The sequence below is a fragment of the Dendropsophus ebraccatus genome, chromosome 5, assembly GCF_027789765.1.
Source record: "Dendropsophus ebraccatus isolate aDenEbr1 chromosome 5, aDenEbr1.pat, whole genome shotgun sequence".
In the NCBI taxonomy this organism is placed as follows: domain Eukaryota; kingdom Metazoa; phylum Chordata; class Amphibia; order Anura; family Hylidae; genus Dendropsophus; species Dendropsophus ebraccatus.
The window spans coordinates 148,564,875-148,584,967 of record NC_091458.1 but is presented as its reverse complement, the minus strand read 5'-3'; the positions used below and the strand labels follow the sequence as shown (position 1 = coordinate 148,584,967).

General features: G+C 49.0%; 1 protein-coding gene across 1 annotated transcript in view; it reads right to left on the bottom strand.

Annotated features, from left to right (window-relative positions):
* Positions 1–20,093, bottom strand: part of TANGO6 (transport and golgi organization 6 homolog) — a 51,597-nt gene that overhangs the window by 15,932 nt on the left and 15,572 nt on the right. Inside the window, exons 6-8 of the mRNA XM_069972988.1 lie at positions 17,686–17,851; positions 14,493–14,566; positions 1,982–2,094 (exon numbers count right to left, since the gene is read on the bottom strand). Coding sequence (XP_069829089.1) covers positions 1,982–2,094; positions 14,493–14,566; positions 17,686–17,851 — 353 coding nt within the window. The remainder of the gene's footprint in view (positions 1–1,981; positions 2,095–14,492; positions 14,567–17,685; positions 17,852–20,093) is intronic.

Genomic DNA, 20,093 nt, shown 5'->3' with positions numbered 1-20,093 from the left:
GATCCCTGTAAAGAAAACTTTGGCAGATGTCCCTGTTTCCATAGACGACGCACCCATAGCACCTTTGCTGGGTTCTCGCACCACTCCATTGAACTTCCTACATATTCACGATTTTACCTCTTCCTTAAAGACCTTTCTCTCACTGAGAGATAGAAGACAAACCCCGAATAGTTTTGAAGCGTTATTGACGCTGAAACAACCTATTGCTAAGTGTTTAGCAATACACTCGTATCTCCTGTCTCTAGATATCCCCACCAAACCCAACTTCCTTATCGCCTGGGAAGACGAACTACACATCTCCTTTACTCCGGTAGATGTCAAACTTATACTCTCTCATTCTCATGGGTTCTCTACTTCCATCACTACACAGGAAAATTCCTATAAAATTCTTACTAGATGGTACCGAACACCTCACCAGCTTCACCGTTGGGGACTTATATCAGCAGACTCTTGTTGGCGATGTGGTAACCTAGGAGGCACATTAACCCATATCTTCTGGACATGTCCTCTACTTACCCCCTTTTGGACGCATGTGATTAAAGCCATTAAAGAGATGTGTGGCGAGTCTGTCGATATAACTCCGCAACTCGTACTCTTATGGCTACCCCCTGTAGGCACCCACTTGTCTAAACAGAGTCTGTTGGTTCACCTCATCACAGCTGCGAATGTACTTATACCAACTTATTGGCAACAACCCACACCACCCCCTATATCAGCTTGGTATGCTGAGATAGAAAACATGAGCATTATGGAAGAGCTAGTAAGTTGGATAATGCGTTCGCACACCACTTTTCTAAAGACAGGGGTGCCTTGGAAGCATTATACCTTGACTCATCAGCTCACATTGTAGACTGGACTGATCCCACGGACCTCTACATCCACTTGTCTTTCTTTCTCTTGATATGATGACAGCAAACCCTTCCCCCCCCCCCCCACCTTCTTGTAGATGTTCGTCTCGTGTTCATTGTTGTGTCCTGTTTACTAATTAAGTTGTTCCATCTCTGAACAACATCATCCATGCTCCCGACACCAATATCGGAAATAGGATGTCTTACACCTGAGAGACGTCCCGGATATATTCCTTCTCCACAAAGACACCTATTTAGATCGCTCCACACAGAGGCCATTACCACCGAACCCCCGATTTGGTGTCATGAATCAACTCAAATATTAGAATATCATGATACGGATGGCTAACCGCTGGCTATATGCTGGTTACTATGTTTCTCTACTTGTTTCATTAAGAGTATTGTACTCCCTGTTTTTTTTTTTGGCCTATTACCTTTCTTATTCTGTATGTTTGTACAATGAAAAAATTTAATAAATAAAGAATTAAAAAAGTTTCACTGTCGTTTTTTTTTTTTTTTTTGCAGAAATCAATAATTCCGGCAATTTTAAGAAACTTTGTAATTGGGTTTATTAGGCAAATATACCATTATCTGCGTTCAGAAAGACTTTCCCCAGGTGTCCCCCCCTCTCTCTCATTCATTGCTCATTATCAAGAAATCTCGACTCTTTTACATCAGTCTGGCCCTGTGTAACCTATGGAGCAGGGAGGGGGGAGGAGGGAGATTAGTCGCAAGCAGAGAGCAGAGAACAAAAGATTACACAGTGGGACCTGTGTGAAAGCCTATTCAGCGGTCAGAGAGGTCAGTGCTGACTGTCAGAGGAGATCGCCGGTGATGAAGCTGTAAATTAACTTTTTGTTGTCTGGTTTTGGTGCCCCATCTCCCTCAACCCCTCCCCTCTCCATAAGAGAACCATGAAGACAGGGGGGAGAGCTCGAAAATGGTTTTTCATAATAAAAATGCATTTTTCGGCTAATAAACCCAATGACAACGTTTCTTAAAATCGCCTGTACTATTGATTTCTGCAAAAAAATTAAACGGCAGTGACACTTTAAAGTAATTCAATAGTGCAGACATAATCTCATATGTGCTTAATGGGAATGCCGAGTCCCCCATGTATTGTGTCTCCTTACCGTATGTGGGATGCATTCTGTCTGGCAAAACAGTACAAGGAAAAGATGACCAGGAGGACTTGTCTGCTGTAATCCAATATGGTGGCAGTGGCATCATTCCCCACTACAAACACCTGCAAATTATAACACAAACATATAAAAACTAGACAGGCCACACTTTTTATTATAAGCTCATAGGTTTACTCTACTTGAAACTAGAACAATAAATCCGTTCTTATAATGACCTTATAAATGGGTCCTGTATACTTTATTCTAACGTTTATGAAGGCTTCTTCATGGATCCCCATCTTGCTTGTCAGCAGATATCCAGTACTCTTTTCTTGTTCTGCCTAATCGCTATCTTCATCAATAACCAAATATATACAGGACTGACGCTTTCTATGTCATTGATGATGCAGACACGGATTTGGATGGGGAAATGGACCTGATATTGTCCCCCCTTTCCATATAACAAGTTCTCAGCACTCTTCTTAAGCTTATAGTCTGGATATTTTAAATCTTACCATATAAATGATTTCTTGGTGGTCCCTCCCCTCAAAAATGCATGTTATTTTTGGTGAACAGTGCAGTAGGGGTGGTGCTTTTTGTTTGCTTTTATTTCAATTTTATCTGATATGATATGATTAAGAGATTTTTTTTATACTTTTAAAAACTTAATTGGGGGACTGTACAAGAAGATTTTACCATGGCAGGCCCAGAAGGACTTCTAGATTACTGCAATTCCTTACTAATCATCCTTCCTTCCTCTAAACTCTCCTTTATCCAGTCCGTTCTCAATGCAGCAGCCAGGCTGATCTCCCAGTCCAGCCGCTATACCAATGCCTTTCCCCTGTGCCAGCCACTATACAGATGCCTCCCCCCTGTGCCAGCCACTATACTGATGCCTCCCCCCTGTGCCAGTCACTATACAGATGCCTCCCCCCTGTGCCAGTCACTATACTGATGCCTTCCCCCTGTGCCAGTCACTATACTGATGCCTTCCCCCTGTGCCAGCCACTATACAGATGCCTCCCCCCTGTGCCAGTCACTATACTGATGCCTTCCCCCTGTGCCGGCCACTATACTGATGCCTTCCCCCTGTGCCAGTCACTATACTGATGCCTCCCCCCTGTGCCAGTCACTATACTGATGCCTTCCCCCTGTGCCAGTCACTATACTGATGCCTTCCCCCTGTGCCAGCCACTATACAGATGCCTCCCCCCTGTGCCAGTCACTATACTGATGCCTTCCCCCTGTGCCGGCCACTATACTGATGCCTCCCCCTGTGCCAGTCACTATACTGATGCCTTCCCCCTGTGCCAGTCACTATACTGATGCCTTCCCCCTGTGCAAGCCACTATACTGATGCCTCCCCCTGTGCCAGTCACTATACTGATGCCTTCCCCCTGTGCAAGCCACTATTACTGATGCCTTCCCCCTGTGCAAGCCACTATACTGATGCCTTCCCCCTGTGCCAGTCACTATACTGATGCCTTCCCCCTGTGCCAGCCACTATACAGATGCCTCCCCCCTGTGCCAGTCACTATACTGATGCCTTCCCCCTGTGCCAGTCACTATACTGATGCCTTCCCCCTGTGCCGGCCACTATACTGATGCCTCCCCCCTGTGCCAGTCACTATACTGATGCCTTCCCCCTGTGCCAGTCACTATACTGATGCCTTCCCCCTGTGCCAGTCACTATACTGATGTCTCCCCCCTGTGCCAGTCACTATACTGATGCCTCCCCCCGTGGCTCCCTATTAAGCACAGGATACAATATAGCTCCTCCTGCTCACCCACAAATCTCTCCACAACACTGCAATATATCTCCTCCCTCATCTCTGTCTTCCGCCCTGCACATGCCTTATGCTCCTCTAACGACTTAAGACTAACATCCACCTTAATCCGCACCTCTCACTCCCGTCTCCAGGACTTCACCCGAGCTGCACCAGTTCTATGGAATGCATTACCCAAGAATGTCAGACTCACCTCCAATACCCAAAGCTTCAATTATGCCCTCAAAATACATCTGTTCAAGCAGGCTTATCAGGTTCCCTAAAATGGTACCCCCCCCCCCCCCCCACACACACATACACACACACATGCACACACCAACATTTAAGCACTTAGACCTGTAGCAGGCAGGCATTGGTTGGTGACAGGTTCACCCACCTCTACCAGCACTGCCTTATTTATATAGATGGCCGGACCATAAGAACAATGAAGCACTTTGCCCCTCTGTCATTTTGTCTCAAACCCCCTCCCAATAGTCTGTAAGCTGATGACCTCACTCCTCATGTATGGATAATTATATGTATATCTCTGTGATGTCTGATGTCTATGTATGTACCCCAGAATTGTACAGTGCTGCGAAATCTGTTGGCGCTATATAAATAAAAATTATTATTATTATTATTAGAAGATACAGTCAGCACCAACCACATATGGAGTGGGCTCAGCTTCTGAGCCTGCTCTATATACAATGACCACCCAGCCAGTGGTAATAAGGAGGTTGAGGTATATGAGACATAGATTTGGCCTTAGGGGCGATCTCATCACCATGTATAAATATATAAACATATAATCAGGACTGTGGAGTCGGAGTCATGGAGTCGGAGTCGGAGCTAGCTTTAGCTGAAGTCGGAGTCGGAAAAAAATGTACCGGCTCCGACTCCAGCTTTAAAAAAAATCTTTAAAAAATGTAGAATTGAATTTTGATATGAATTTTACAAGTTTTGCTCATGAATATATATTATGAGCAACATTCTAATAGGATACTGTCCCAATTACATAAGGGGGGGTCAGGGAATATATCAGTAATAGGACACTGGCCCTATTACATAAGGGTTGTCGGGGAATATATCAGTAATAGGACACTGGTTCTATTAGATAAGGGGGGGTCATGGAAAAGTTGTCGGTCACTATTTGGCAGATTGTTTCTGAGCTGGAAGAGTCCATTGTGTGGGGGGGGGAGATCTGTGCTGTTCTCTTCCTAAATGGTGGATGACTGTATATGAGCAGCAGTGTAATATGAAGATATCCTGTGTAATATAGAGGAGGAGGAGGAGAAGACATAAGTAGTGTAGCAGTAACCTCTGTCCTCAGTGTGGTGTTTTCTCTCTGGGAGAAGATTGTGTGTTTTTCTTCAGTGTTCTATTGCTGCAGTTGTGTGTGTGTGTGTGCGCGTGCTATGGCTGCAGCTGTGTGTGTGTGTGTGCGCATGCTATGGCTGCAGTAGGCTGTGTGTGTATGCTATGGCTGCAGCAGGATGTGTGTGTATGCTATGGCTGCAGCAGGCTGTGTGGGTGTGCTATGGCTGCAGCAGGCTGTGTGTGTGTGTGTGTGTGTGTGTGTGCTATGGCTGCAGCAGGCTGTGTGTATGTGCTATAGCTGCAGCGGGATGTGTGGGTGTGTGCTATGGCTGCAGCAGGCTGTGTGTGTGTGTGTGTGTGTGTGTGTGTGTGTGCTATAGCTGCAGCAGGCTGTGTGGGTGTATGCTATGGCTGCAGCAGGCTGTATGTATGTGTGCTATGGCTGCAGCAGGCTGTGTGTGTGTGTGCTATAGCTGCAGCAGCCTGTGTGTGTATGCTATGGCTGCAGTAGACTGTGTGTGTGCGTGCTATTGCGTGCCCACACAGTGACCTTCTATATCACTATGTGTGACCCCCTGTATATCACTATGGCTGACCTCTATATTACAGGTATTTGGCATTGTTAGCAGTGTTTCTTTGTATATGGTGAACATTTAGTTAGAAACATAGAAGACTGTCAGCACGAAAAGATCACCTGCTCTATCTAGTCTAGTTCTGAGTTGTTCAGGACATGGAGGCTGGAGACTGGCAGCATCCACTGCACACTCAGAAGAAGCTTCCTTTGTATGTCTCATAAGTCGCCCCAGGATCATGTAATACATTAGGGAGAAGCTGCTGAGCTAGTGTGATAAATAACTCCCCTGGTACATGACTGGCCATTTATGAAGGAGTCGGAGTAGGGAGTCGGAGTTGGTCCTGATAAAATTCAGGATTCGGAGTTGGAGTCGGAGCTGCAGCTTACCGACTCCACAGCCCTGCATATAATCCAGAGATCTTTTGAAACATAGGACTGTAATTATGACAAGGGGGGAGCTACATCTAGAGGAAAGAAGGTTTAACCATCATCAGACAGGGATTCTTTACTGTAAGAGCAGAGACACTATGGAACTCTCTGCCACATGATGTAGCGATGGTTGACTCATTAAACAAGGCAAAGAAAAGCCGGATGCCCTGACAGGGGGTAGCCCAGACCATTCCTTTACCTTACAGTAAAACCTCCCTTCCCCCCATTCTGCTGGACCAACCCTCTCGTCCCCGAATGAGACACGGAAACCTGTTTGGAAAAATTGGCCACAGCAGCCATTTTATTAACAAAACAATCATACAAAAATATTGCACCAAATATTAAATCCAAATATTAAAACTAAATATAGAAATAAATATATACATATACATATCCAACGGCCAAACCAGTAATGTTAGATACGTATATATATATCGAGCCTTCTTAATGTGCAGGGGGTCCTTGGGGCTCCAATTTCCCAACCAATCTGCTCCCCATCAATTTAAAACCTCCAGCCGCCCGCTACCGGCTCAAAGGCCCCACACCCTCTATATAAAGCTCAGCAGATGGCTGTATTGACCATAACTATAACTCCGCTCCCCGTGACACCACACTGGCAGGAGCCCAGAACTTCCCCTGATGATACCAGTACATCAGAGGATTGCTACCCATGTACCCCCAAATCAGAATCCAAGACCAACCCCAAGGACCCTCTACACCCGCCACAGCTGCCATGACAAGAGAAACAAATCCCCCCTCCCACATATCCAAACGTACAGGCACCCACGGCCAAAATTAATAAGGGAGGGTGGGCGGGACTCTTCACACTGCTCTCTCCTCCCGAGTGTTACCATGAGGAGAGAGCCAGTCCCTTAAATCAACTCTGTCCCCTCCCTGTCCCCTCCCCTACCCCTCCCCTAGCAACTCCCGCGTTAACCTTCCTTTCACCTAATTTTAACCCCTTCATGGCTGGACACCCCGTCATGGCGGCTTACCGCTCACGGGGGTCGCGTGCAGCCTTTCTTGACAGGGGGTAGCCCAGACCATTCCTTTACCTTACAGTAAAACCTCCCTTCCCCCCATTCTGCTGGACCAACCCTCTCGTCCCCGAATGAGACACGGAAACCTGTTTGGAAAAATTGGCCACAGCAGCCATTTTATTAACAAAACAATCATACAAAAATATTGCACCAAATATTAAATCCAAATATTAAAACTAAATATAGAAATAAATATATACATATACATATCCAACGGCCAAACCAGTAATGTTAGATACGTATATATATATCGAGCCTTCTTAATGTGCAGGGGGTCCTTGGGGCTCCAATTTCCCAACCAATCTGCTCCCCATCAATTTAAAACCTCCAGCCGCCCGCTACCGGCTCAAAGGCCCCACACCCTCTATATAAAGCTCAGCAGATGGCTGTATTGACCATAACTATAACTCCGCTCCCCGTGACACCACACTGGCAGGAGCCCAGAACTTCCCCTGATGATACCAGTACATCAGAGGATTGCTACCCATGTACCCCCAAATCAGAATCCAAGACCAACCCCAAGGACCCTCTACACCCGCCACCACGAACATACCTTGAAACCTCAAGTATGTGAGCCCCCCACCAAGACCAGGGCCCGCTCAATCCCCTCCTGAACTCTCAACGCCCACAAATCGGTGCCCACCGCGTTGAGGTGAACACCATCCCCCAACCAGTAGTTGCCCTGCCCGGCCTCAAAATCCAGATGCCGTACCACCACACCGCCATTCCGGGCCAAAAAACCTCCAATTGCTCTGTTCACCTTAACTCGGGCCTTGTTCAGACGTTCAACCGACCGAGCCTTCCGCCAGCACTGCCTCGGGACAATATCCGACCACACTACCCGCACGTGTGGCCATGCCACCCATAAGCGCAGGATATCATAGCGTATATCCCGGATCAATTCCCTGAAAGGACGGCTTCCCAAATCGTTCCCCCCCAAATGCAACACAAGCACATCAGGGGCCCTATCCAACCCCACATACCGCTGGAAGTCTGGCAGCGCCCGGTTCCACAGCATGCCCCCCTTTCCCAACCATCGGAGCACCGCAACATTCCGGGAAAAACCGAGCTGTCGACCATCCGGCCTGACCTCCGCCCTCTGCGCTCCCCGAACCACATAAGAATGGCCCAAAATCCACACTAAAAAGGGGGGACCTGTAACGAGAAGAAAACACAACATGCCGTGCGTCACTCAACTATAAGCGAAGCCCCAGACCACCTAAACCAACTGCGGGCGCACATATGATCTGTAGCGCCCCGACTCCCACCGCCCAATCCGCCTAACCACCTCAGCACTGAGGCCCCAGCTCGCTGCCTCGGTCGCCGCCCCGATCCTGAATGAATGAGGAGCAAACGCCGACCCGTCCAACCCCAAAGAAACCAAACACTTCCGGAAAATGGCAGAGAACTGAAACCTCGACAGGAATGTACCCCCCGCATGGCGCAGCAATGGGCCACCCTGTAAACCTCTAACCTCCAAAAACTCCCGCAAGCACCGCACCGGACAAACCGCCGAACCAGCCACTGCCCCTAGCGCAACCCGACGCCCCCGGCCGTCCTGATCCGTCTTGGAGCGACGGATCCAGAAAAACACCCGACCATCCTCAAGCACCACATCCTCCCGCAACAAGCCTCCCGGCCGGCTACCCGACGGAGACACCAACTCACCCACTCTCAAAGCCCCGAAAAAAGCCCACGAAAAAGCCAAACGAAACAAAAGGAACTCTCCCTGCGACCGACAAATCCCCCCCAAGCAGCCCACAATCCTTTCCAACAGGGCAAACGAAACAGGCCTTCTCGAGTCCGGGCGCAACTTGCCCCTACGAAAACCCTTCAAAGCCTGCAACACCACAAACTCCTTCGTGATATCCCGCAACCCTCGCACTTTAAGCCAGAAAACCAACGCTGACATAAAACGATTGACCCTGGCCACCGACCAACCGCCCCCAGCCACGCTACCCAACCAGCCCAATACGGCCCAAGTCCTGTCACCATCAGAGCAAGCACCTCCCCAACCGCACAACCACTCCTCCCAGACCACCCAATCCGCCGCATACGACCTCCATGTAGCAGGCGCCAGAGACGACCGAATCAGTCCACCAACCATCAACAGACCAGAGTCCACAGGTGCGGCGGGCACGGGATCCCTTCCTCGTCGGCCTCCGGAGCCAGGGCTCGAAAACGCTCCCACTGCTGGCGAGAAAGAGAGTCGGCAATGTCATTCTTTACTCCTGGCACGTGCACCGCCACCACCCACGCATTCAAAGACAAGCAACTAAGAACCAAATGTCGCAACAGGCACACTACTGGAGGCGAAGATGCAGATCCAGTGTTCACCGCAGACACCGCAGCCTCATTATCACAGTGAAATCTGACTTTCCTGTCCCTAAACCTGTCGCCCCAGACACCCACCGCCACCACAATCGGGAACAACTCCAAGAAAGCCAAATTCCGCACCAGACCCGACTGTTCCCATGATCCCGGCCAGGACCCCGCACACCACTGCCCTTGGCAGTATGCCCCGAAACCCACACTCCCAGCCGCATCCGTGAACAACTCCCAATCAACGGAATCCACCGCCGGGGCCAACATCAAAGACCTACCGTTATAGGTATCCAAAAACCCCGCCCACACAGCCAAATCGTCCCGATGCTCAACCGTCAACCTAACAAAATGATGAGGCGCCCGCACCCCAGCCGTCGCCCCCGCCAGCCGCCTACAAAAAACTCGTCCCATTGGCATAATCCTGCAGGCAAAATTCAATTTGCCCAGCAAGGATTGCAACTCCTTCAGAGTGATTTTTCGTAATCCTTGCGCCCGCCGCACCTCGGCCTTCAGGGCCACAAGTTTATCCTCCGGCAGCCGGCACTCCATTCTACAGGAATCAATCACGATCCCCAAGAACTTTAGTGCCGTCGCCGGACCCTCTGTTTTCCCCGAAGCCAAGGGGACCCCAAACTGACCAGCAACCCATTCCATGGTACCCAACAAAGTTCCACAGATGGGCGAGTCGGGCGGCCCCACGAACAAAAAGTCGTCTAAGTAGTGAATGACTGACTTCAAGCCCGCTAGGTCCCGCACAGCCCATTCCAGGAAAGAACCAAACGCCTCAAAATAAGCGCAAGACAACGAGCAACCCATTGGGAGGCAACGATCCACGTAAAACTTTCCCTCCCAATGGCAACCTAACAGCCTCATGCTGTCAGGGTGTACGGGTAACAGGCGGAAGGCGGACTCAATGTCCGTCTTGGCCAGCAGAGCCCCCTGCCCATAGTCCCGCACCCAAGCCACAGCGGCGTCGAAAGACGTATAAACCACCGAACAAAGATCAGGGTCTATACCATCGTTCACCGACTGACCCTGAGGGTATGACAGATGGTGAATGAGCCGAAATTTATTCGGCTCCTTCTTAGGAACGACCCCCAGCGGAGAAACAACCAAATTGGACAAGGGGAGTGACTCAAAAGGCCCTGCCATCCGCCCCATGGCCACCTCCTTGTCCAATTTTTCCTGAACCACCCGCGGATGCAAATACGCCGACTTCAAATTGCGCAATGAGAAAGGCACCTCATAAGGAGGGGCCGGGATGACAAAGCCACAAGTAAAACCGTCAAACAGCAACAACGCCTTCCCCCTATCCGGGAATCTATCTAGAAACGGTCGCATCGCGCCCACCCTCACCGGCGTCACTCCCATGACCAGAACTACCGCCCCCTCGCCCCTTGCCTTTTCTAAAACACCGCGCCGTGCCGTGCGATGTTCCACCACAAGTCCCGCAGACGTGCTTGAATTTACAGGCGCCCCCGTATTTGCACTGGCCCTCGTTGAATAGCCAGCACAAACCGGACTTGCCGCTCCCCGCTGGCGAGGCCTGTCCGGACGGTCCTGCGTGGCCGGCCGAGCCGGCCCCCCCCTGAAAGGGCTGACCATAACGCGCCGAACCCATTACCCGCAGCCACAGACCAATATCTTTTTGGTCCCAGCGAATACTGGGCCTGACCGCCTTACGCTGACGAAACTGTTCGTCGTAGCGGAGCCAAAACTGGCCCCCATAAACACGCTGAGCTTCCCCAATTGAGTCCAGGTAACAAAACAAGGCCGCGCAGTTCTGCGGCGCCTTGTCGCCGATCACGCTGGCCAAGATCGCAAACGCCTGGAGCCAATTGGAGAAGGTCTGAGGAATAAGACGCCACCGGCGCTTCTCCTCCTCTTCCTTTTTACTCTCAAAGCGCTTCCCTTTGTCAAGATTGAACTTCTCCAACGGGAGAAGGGAGAAAATCTCCACGTACTCATCCCGGCCAATCTTGTCCCTCACCTCCTGCTTCAGATGGGCCCCCAACGGCCCCTCAAAACACACATACACCTCCCCTCGAGCCCGATCATCCATCCTCACCCAATCCACCTCCCTATCCTTATCCGTTTGCACTGCAACCGCCACACCCCCTGAACCCCCCACTTCCAACGCCCTACCCCCCGCTGGTAACCCCGCGTCAGTCCATGCCACCGCCGGCGACGTACCCCCCACAGGCCCCCTGCCCCCCCCCGCCAAATATGCCCTAAAACCACTAAACAATTCCTGCCACATAGCGCTATCACCGGGCGCACCCCCCCCCCCAACCCCCCCGGGGCCAGCAACCATGGGGACCCTACCCCCCACCTCCCCCCTAATTACATCGGACACAGAAGACATCACAAGAGACAACTCACCAGGCTGCCCGGGCGCTGTGTTCCCGCCAGCCGGAGGTCCGGGCTCTCCATGACGACCGCTCTCACTTGCCACTGCGCCGTCTTCCACCACTCTCTGAGAGGGAGCAGAATTGGGCTGGCCGCTGCAGGTTCGGCACTGATGGACCGGAGCAGGGGCCCCCGAGCCCCCCGCCGCCACGACACTCCTGGGCCCACTGGGACCCGGTGGCTCCCAGGAAGGGAAACCGATGGCATTGAGGCCGACATCCCTGCGCCCGGCCCGGACCGTGGGCCAGCGCGAAGTACCGGGGCGCCCCCCTGCCGGGGGCGGGTGACAGGCTCCTCCCCCGACTGGATCATCGCCAGGGGAGCCAGCCGCAGCAGCAGGTGCAGGACGACAGGAGGGGGGAGGGGAGCCACGGGCCCGCAGCCTCAGCCTCCCCCGCTCCGCAGAACCCGGCCGCTTCCTCGGATTCCTCCCAGGCCGTGCCCCGCGACCGGTGCGAGTAGGAGGCGGAGCCCGGCCTGTAGGGTCCCCGGAGGGGCTCACATGCTGCCGCCGGGTTCTAACGCCCGCCTCCGGGCTGAGCCGCGTCGGCGGCCGGGAGCGCCGGGAGCTCCGCTGGCGGGGAGGGGGGGAGGAGGGGGAGAGGGGATCCATCTGGAGCTCGGCCGAACCAGAACCCTCACCTGACCGGGCCAGGGATCCCCCGCCAGCATCGCCGGACGGCACCGGACGGAGCGCCGCCCGGATCTGTTCCTCAAACAAGCCGCGGTCCGCAGCCGAAGCGGCCGCCTCCCGCAGCTGATCCAGTAAGGCGGCTAGAGACATGGTAGGCCCGATCTTCCCTAACTGCCTGACACTCTTCACACTGCTCTCTCCTCCCGAGTGTTACCATGAGGAGAGAGCCAGTCCCTTAAATCAACTCTGTCCCCTCCCTGTCCCCTCCCCTACCCCTCCCCTAGCAACTCCCGCGTTAACCTTCCTTTCACCTAATTTTAACCCCTTCATGGCTGGACACCCCGTCATGGCGGCTTACCGCTCACGGGGGTCGCGTGCAGCCTTTCTTTCTAGAAAAATATACTAAGGGTCCTATTACACGGAGCGATTTTTAACAATTAACGATAAACGATTGCAAACGAGATTATCGTTAACCTGAAATCGTTCACCAAATAACACAGAACGATAATCGTTAGTTACGATCGTTACTACGATTGTTATTGCGATCTTTACTAAGATCATTTATTCCTTCTGATCCCAGCAAAACAATGGGCAATGTGCAATTACACTGAATGATTAGTGAAAAAACGCGGAACTTGAGCAAACAAATGTGGAATTACAGCGAACGATTAGCAAACGATTAACGATAATTTTAGGTTAAGATCGAAATCGACGATCAACGACATAGGAACGATTTTTCGATTGTTGCCTGCAATTACACAGAACGATTATCGTTTAAATTCGAACTATTTAACGATTTTTTGCACAATAATCGTCCCGTGTAATAGGGCCCTAAGAGTTATTGCACACTAAATGTTTATTCTTGGCAAGTGATTGAGATACAGGTTGAAATTATGATCTATAATTTTATATATATATATATATATATATATATATATATATATATATATATATATATATATACACACATACACTCACTGGCCACTTTATTAGGTACACCTGTCCAACTGCACGTTACCACTTAATTTCTAATCAGCCAATCACATGGCGGCAACTCAGTGCATTAAGGCATGTAGACATGGTCAAGACAATCTCCTGCAGTTCAAACCGAGCATCAGTATGGGTAAGAAAGGTGCTTTGAGTGCCTTTGAACGTGGCATGGTTGTTGGTGCCAGAAGGGCTGGTCTGAGTATTTCAGAAACTGCTGATCTACAGGGATTTTCACGCACAACCATCTCTAGGGTTTACAGAGAATGGTCCGAAAAAGAAAAAACATCCAGTGAGCGGCAGTTCTGTGGGCGGAAATGCCTTGTTGATGCCAGAGGTCAGAGGAGAATGGGCAGACTGGTTCGAGCTGATAGAAAGGCAACAGTGACTCAAATAGCCAACCGTTACAACCAAGGTAGGCAGAAGAGCATCTCTGAACGCACAGTACGGCCAACTTTGAGGCAGATGGGCTACAGCAGCAGAAGACCACACCGGGTGCCACTCCTTTCAGCTAAGAACAGGAAACTGAGGCTACAATTTGCACAAGCTCATTGAATTGGACAGTAGAAGATTGGAAAAACGTTGCCTGGTCTGATGAGTCTCGATTTCTGCTTGAACATGACGATGAGTTCACTGTACTCAAATGGCCTCCACAGTCACCAGATCTCAATCCAATAGAGCATCTTTGGGATGTGGTGGAACGGGAGATTCGCATCATGGATGTGCAGCCGACAAATCTGCGGCAACTGTGTGATGCCATCATGTCAATATGGACCAAAATCTCTGAGGAAGCTTCCAGCACCTTGTTGTATCTATGCCACGAAGAACTGAGGCAGTTCTGAAGGCAAAAGGGGGTCCAACCCGTTACTAGCATGGTGTACCTAATAAAGTGGCCAGTGAGTGTATGTGTGTATATATATATATATATATATATATATATATATATATATATATATATATATATATATATATAATGCATCATATAATATAAGATATAATTTATCAAATATAAACCTGCGTGTAATGGCGACTAACCACTCACCTTAACCATATCCTCAATACACTGCGACAGTGCAGATTCAGAGACCATGGTCTCCCCAGGGGATGGAGACTTCTCTTAGGTGAATAAAGAGGAGAATTATTTAGATTTAATACATCATTTAGATTTATCACAGTACACTAAGTAACAACTCCTCTCCGTGTGCTCTGTTAGGGCGCATTAATGTAATCGGGATCTGTTTGGGACTATCTCTTACTATTGAGAGCCAGTAAACAGTTCCCCATGTATACAAGAAAAGCCAACATATTACATTTAAAAAAAAAAAAAAAAAAGGAAAGCCGACAATCACACAGTTTGGTCGGGGCAATGTGACTCCTCTAGAGAGAATCAAAGGCCATTTTACATTTGCAAGTAGGCTGACTAAACTGGAGGTGACACAGACATTGTGATATGTAGAGGCCGTATTTACACATATAAAATGTAATCCTGAAACCAATAGGCCTCCAGGAATTAGGCAAACACTCTTAGACTTAAAGCGACTCTGTACCCACAATCTGACCCCCCAAACCACTTGTACTATCGGAGAGCTGCTTTTAGTCCAAGATCTGTCCTGGGTGATGCAGTTATTTTCCTAAAAAAACAAATTTTAACCTTGCAGCCCTGTGCCAAACGGCCATGGCCTAGAGTGTCTCTGCCCTAACTTTGCACCACCCCTCCGTCCCTCCTCCTCACCATCTTCATCATTAGGAATGCCACTGGAACATTTTCTCCTGTCTGAACATTGCACAGGTGCCTTAACATTCCAGCCCATGTGCCGTGCTGACACAGGTGAGGAATAAGAGACAATCTGCCTGGGGCATTCCTAATGATGAAGGACGGGGAGGAGGGACAGAGAGGTTGTGCCAGCCTAATGCATACACAATCTAGGCCACAGCCGTTGGGCACAGGGCTGCAAGTTTAAAAGTTGTTTTTAGGACAGTATCTGCAACACCTGCCGAACGGACCCCAGGACAGATCTTGGAATAAAAGCAGCTATCCGAAGGTACAAGCGGTTTCAGGTGTAATTCCTATGGAGTGTCCAGCAGGGGGGCGCACTATATGTAGAAGTCTATGTAATATGTTGTATATGCAACTGTATGAAATGTATCACAGGGACACAGGGCATCTCTATCTCTCCCTGTGCTGCCGATGACTAACACCGGGAGATAGGGATATAGATGGCATCGAGCAGGAAGGGAGAGAGGTGCCCGTACATGTGGGACACATACACAATGTACTACTCCTCCCATCATCTGCTCATAGTATGAGCAGATGATGGAGTAGTACCAGGCCAATCCCCATCACCATAACCACCCAACATTCCGCCAACCAGCATACATCCCTCCATTCACCAGTTAGATGTATGGGCACCTCTCTCCCTCCCTGCTCGGTGCCATCTATATCCCTATCTCCCGGTGTTAGTCTGGTCATCGGCAGCAAAGGGAGAGAGGGAGATGCCCAGTGTCCCGGTGATACATTACACACAGTTGCATATACAATACACTACATAGACTTCTACATATTGTGCGCCCCTTCTAGACACTCCATAGGAATTACACCTCATTTGTGACATCAGTGCCGGACTTCTCCTTTTAAGGGGTACTCTATAGAAAGAAAAGTCTTTAAATCAACTAATATCAGAAAGTTATATAGATTTGTAAATTACTTCTGTTTAAAAATCTCCTGTCTTCCTATACTTATCAGCTGCTGTATGTCATGCAGGAAGTGGTGTATTCTTTCCAGTCTGTGACAGTGCTCTCTGCCGCCATCTCTTTCCATGTCAGGAACTGTCCAGAGCAGAAGAGGTTTTCTATGGGGATTTGCCACTGCTCTGGACAGTTCCTGACATGGACAGAGGTGGCAGCAGAGAGCACTGTGTCAGACTGGAAAGAATACACCACATAATTAGATAATGTAACTTACAAATCTATACAACATTCTGACTGTAGTTGATTTGAAAAAGAAAAAATTTCTCTGGAGTACCCCTTGAAAGGGGCTTTCTGGCCCTAAAGTAAAAAATGAATATGCAGCCGGGACCCGGGAAAATAGAAAAACGCTCCCATTCAATGGACAGAGGCAAATAGGAGCAGTGGGGGACCAGGGCTAGGTAGGTAAGGATTTTTTTTACTACCTGTCCCACCCCCTGCAGCACACTAACTGTCTATTCTAGGGCCAGAATACTACTTTAAAGGGAACCAATCAGCCCAATTGGGCTGATATGGTTCCCTGAACTGCTGTATACAGCTCCTGCAGCAGCCGCGGCACGTATCGGCCACGGCTGCAGAAGTGGCTGTATACCTCAAAAAAAGGCTTTAATCCCCCAGACGTGTGAAGTAGTCATCTGGCCTGCTCTCCGCCCATATCTAGTCTCCGCTTTCTGCAGCACGCTCGGAGGGATGATTGATAGGCAGAGAGACCAGTAAAGGACCTGTATACAGGAGCTGTATACAGCAGTTCAGGGAACCATATCAGCCCAATTGTGTTTCAGTTTTACTCAATTCTGCAGCTTGCTGTGTTGCACAAGACTAAGGGCCCTATTCCACCGGACGATTATCGTTCAGATTATCGTTAAATCGTTCGAATCTAAACGATAATCGTTCGGTTGAAATGCAGTTAACGATTAACGACCGAACGAGAAATCGTTGATCGCTTTATAAGACCTGGACCTATTTTTATCGTTGCTCGTTCGCAAATCGTTCGCATTGAATAAGACATCGTTCGGTCATGCGCAATAGATACGAACGCAATAGCGAATAAATAACGAAGAAAAAACGATTGCAATTACGATCATAAGTAACGATTATCGTTCCATGGAAATGAGTGAACGTTTTCAGGTCTTTAATAATAGCGGTCGTTTGAGATCGTTAATCGTTAACGATTATGCAAACGATAATCGCTCGGTGGAATAGGGCCCTAAGGCTGTCCGAGCAACAGAACAAGCAGGGAAAGGAACACACTGCCACATGGTCTGATCCCGAGGAGACGGGGACAGGTAAGTATAATTCTGTATTATGCTCCCCCTACCCCCTGCCCGCCCAGGATTTTTAATATTCAGCCAAAGTTGTCCTTTAAGCAAACGAGTTCAAAGAAATATTTGTGTTTTTTTGCAGGTACAAGTAAGTATGAGACAAAAACCGATATGTTACCATCGCCTGGGACTGAACATAGCACTCTATTTTGGCTGAATGATTCTGACCTGGTTCTGCCGCGGTACAATCCAGCAGGGGTTTAAGCATGGGTAGAATTAAATATTTCTCCGCCAGCTGAGGCTGATCCCGTCCCATCTTCAGAAACGTTTCGGTAGCGACTCTCTGAAACTGTCGAGCTGTCAAGGCGTTCTGGATGTGAAGCAAGTCTAGGATCTAAAGAAAATAGAGAGAATAAGTTGTGGACTGGTATGGTCCACCTTACCAGATTTGTCTAACCTGCTGATAGTTCCCCTTTAACTAACAATATAGAAACCAATTGCATCACATCCTATAGGATTAACATGTGATTATTTATATCAATGCAACCACAATTTGATTACTCAAATGGATATAAAATATTATTGGGTTATTGAGTTAGGGCCCTATTCCACCGGACGATTATCATTCAGACTATCGTTAAATCGTTCGAATCTGAACAATAATCGTTCGGTTGAAATGCAGTTAACGATTAACAACCGAACGAGAAATCGTTGATCGCTTTATAAGACCTGGACCTATTTTTATCGTTGCTCATTTGCAAAGCGTTTGCAAATCGTTCGCATTGAATAAGACATTGTTCGGTCGTTTGCAATAGATACAAACGCAATAGCGAATAAATAGCGAAGAAAAACGATCGCAATTACGATCATAAGTAACGATTATCGTTTCATGGAAATGAGTGAACGTTTTCAGGTCTTTCGCAATAGCGGTCGTTTGAGATCATTAATCGTTAACGATTATGCGAACGATAATCGTCCGGTGGAATAGGGCCCTAACCCTTTACAGACATTCTAGGTACATTACAATGGTGGATAATAAGTAGGGAGTGGACTTGGTGCTGAACAATTGTCACAGAAGCCAGGAGCCTTCTGAAGGGCGCTGTGGCTGCCATGTTAAGGGCCTTTTAAAAAGGGTTATAATCGGCCAAAAGGGTTGCTAGAAACGTTCCTGCAACCGATAATCAGCCCATGTAAACGTGACAGGGATCAGCTCAGGAGCGGACAAATGCCTGATCCTTGGCTGATTGTGTCTTTTGAGCCTGCTCCAAAATGTATCATTACCAGCTGCACATCTCCCAGGGTTATGTGTGGCTGATCAAACAGCAGTGCATACTTACCACCTTGTGATCCACTGTCCAGCCCTCCTGTCCTTCCGACCGCTGCTATAACTTCAGGTCATAAAGACTCCTCCAGAATGATTGACAGCCAGAAGGGGTGGGGCGTAAAGTTACAGCAGCGGATGGAAGACTGTAGAGACAGAGAGAGCAGGCTGCTGGATCACAAGCAGCGCGGATGGCAAGTATACACTGCTGTTTGGTCTGGGAACTGAAAGCACAGGTATATACATATCCGTGCTGTCAGTCTCCATGGCTGCACGATACAAGGATCGTTTGTGCAGCCTGGCCCCTTGATTTGTCTTGCCGTGTAAATAAAGGCTCCTCGCTGAATGGTGCTAGTTTGCGGCCACCAAATCTTACAGTGTAAAAGTACCCTTAGGACTCCTATTACACCAGTCATGTCAAACTCTGGCCCGCGGGCCAAATCTTGCCCGTGGTGCAATTATTTTTGGCCCGCCAGGCAATTCAGAGTTTTAATTACATCTGGCCCACCATGGCTACTATGTAAGAGACTATGGGGGAGGGCTGGCTATTATATGAGACTATGGGGGAGGACTGGCTACTATATAAGACTATGGGGGAGGGCTGGCTACTATAAAAGAGACTATGGGGGAGTGCTGGCTACTATATGAGATTGTTGGGGAGAGCTGGCTACTATATGAGACTACTGGGGAGGGCTGGCTACTATATGAGATTGTTGGGGAGAGCTGGCTACTATATGAGATTGTTGGGGAGGGCTGGCTACTATATGAGACTATTGGGGAGGGCTGGCTACTATATAAGAGACTATGGGGAAGGGCTGGCTACTGTATAAGAGACTATGAGGAGGGCTGTCTACTGTATCAGAGACTATGGGGAGGGCTGGCTACTATATGAGATTGTTGGGGAGGGCTGGCTACTATATAAGAGACTGTGGGAGGGCTGTCTACTATATAAGAGACTATGGGGGAGGGCTGGCTACTATATAAGAGACTATGGGAGGGCTGTCTACTATATAAGAGACTATGGGGAAGGGCTGGCTACTGTATAAGAGACTATGAGGAGGGCTGTCTACTGTATCAGAGACTATGGGGAGGGCTGGCTACTATATGAGATTGTTGGGGAGGGCTGGCTACTATATAAGAGACTGTGGGAGGGCTGTCTACTATATAAGAGACTATGGGGGAGGGCTGGCTACTATAAAAGAGACTATTGGAGAGGGCTGGCTACTATATAAGAGACTATGGGGGAAGGCTGGCTACTATAAAAGAGACTATTGGAGAGGGCTGGCTACTATATGGGACACGTGGGGGGCTGGCA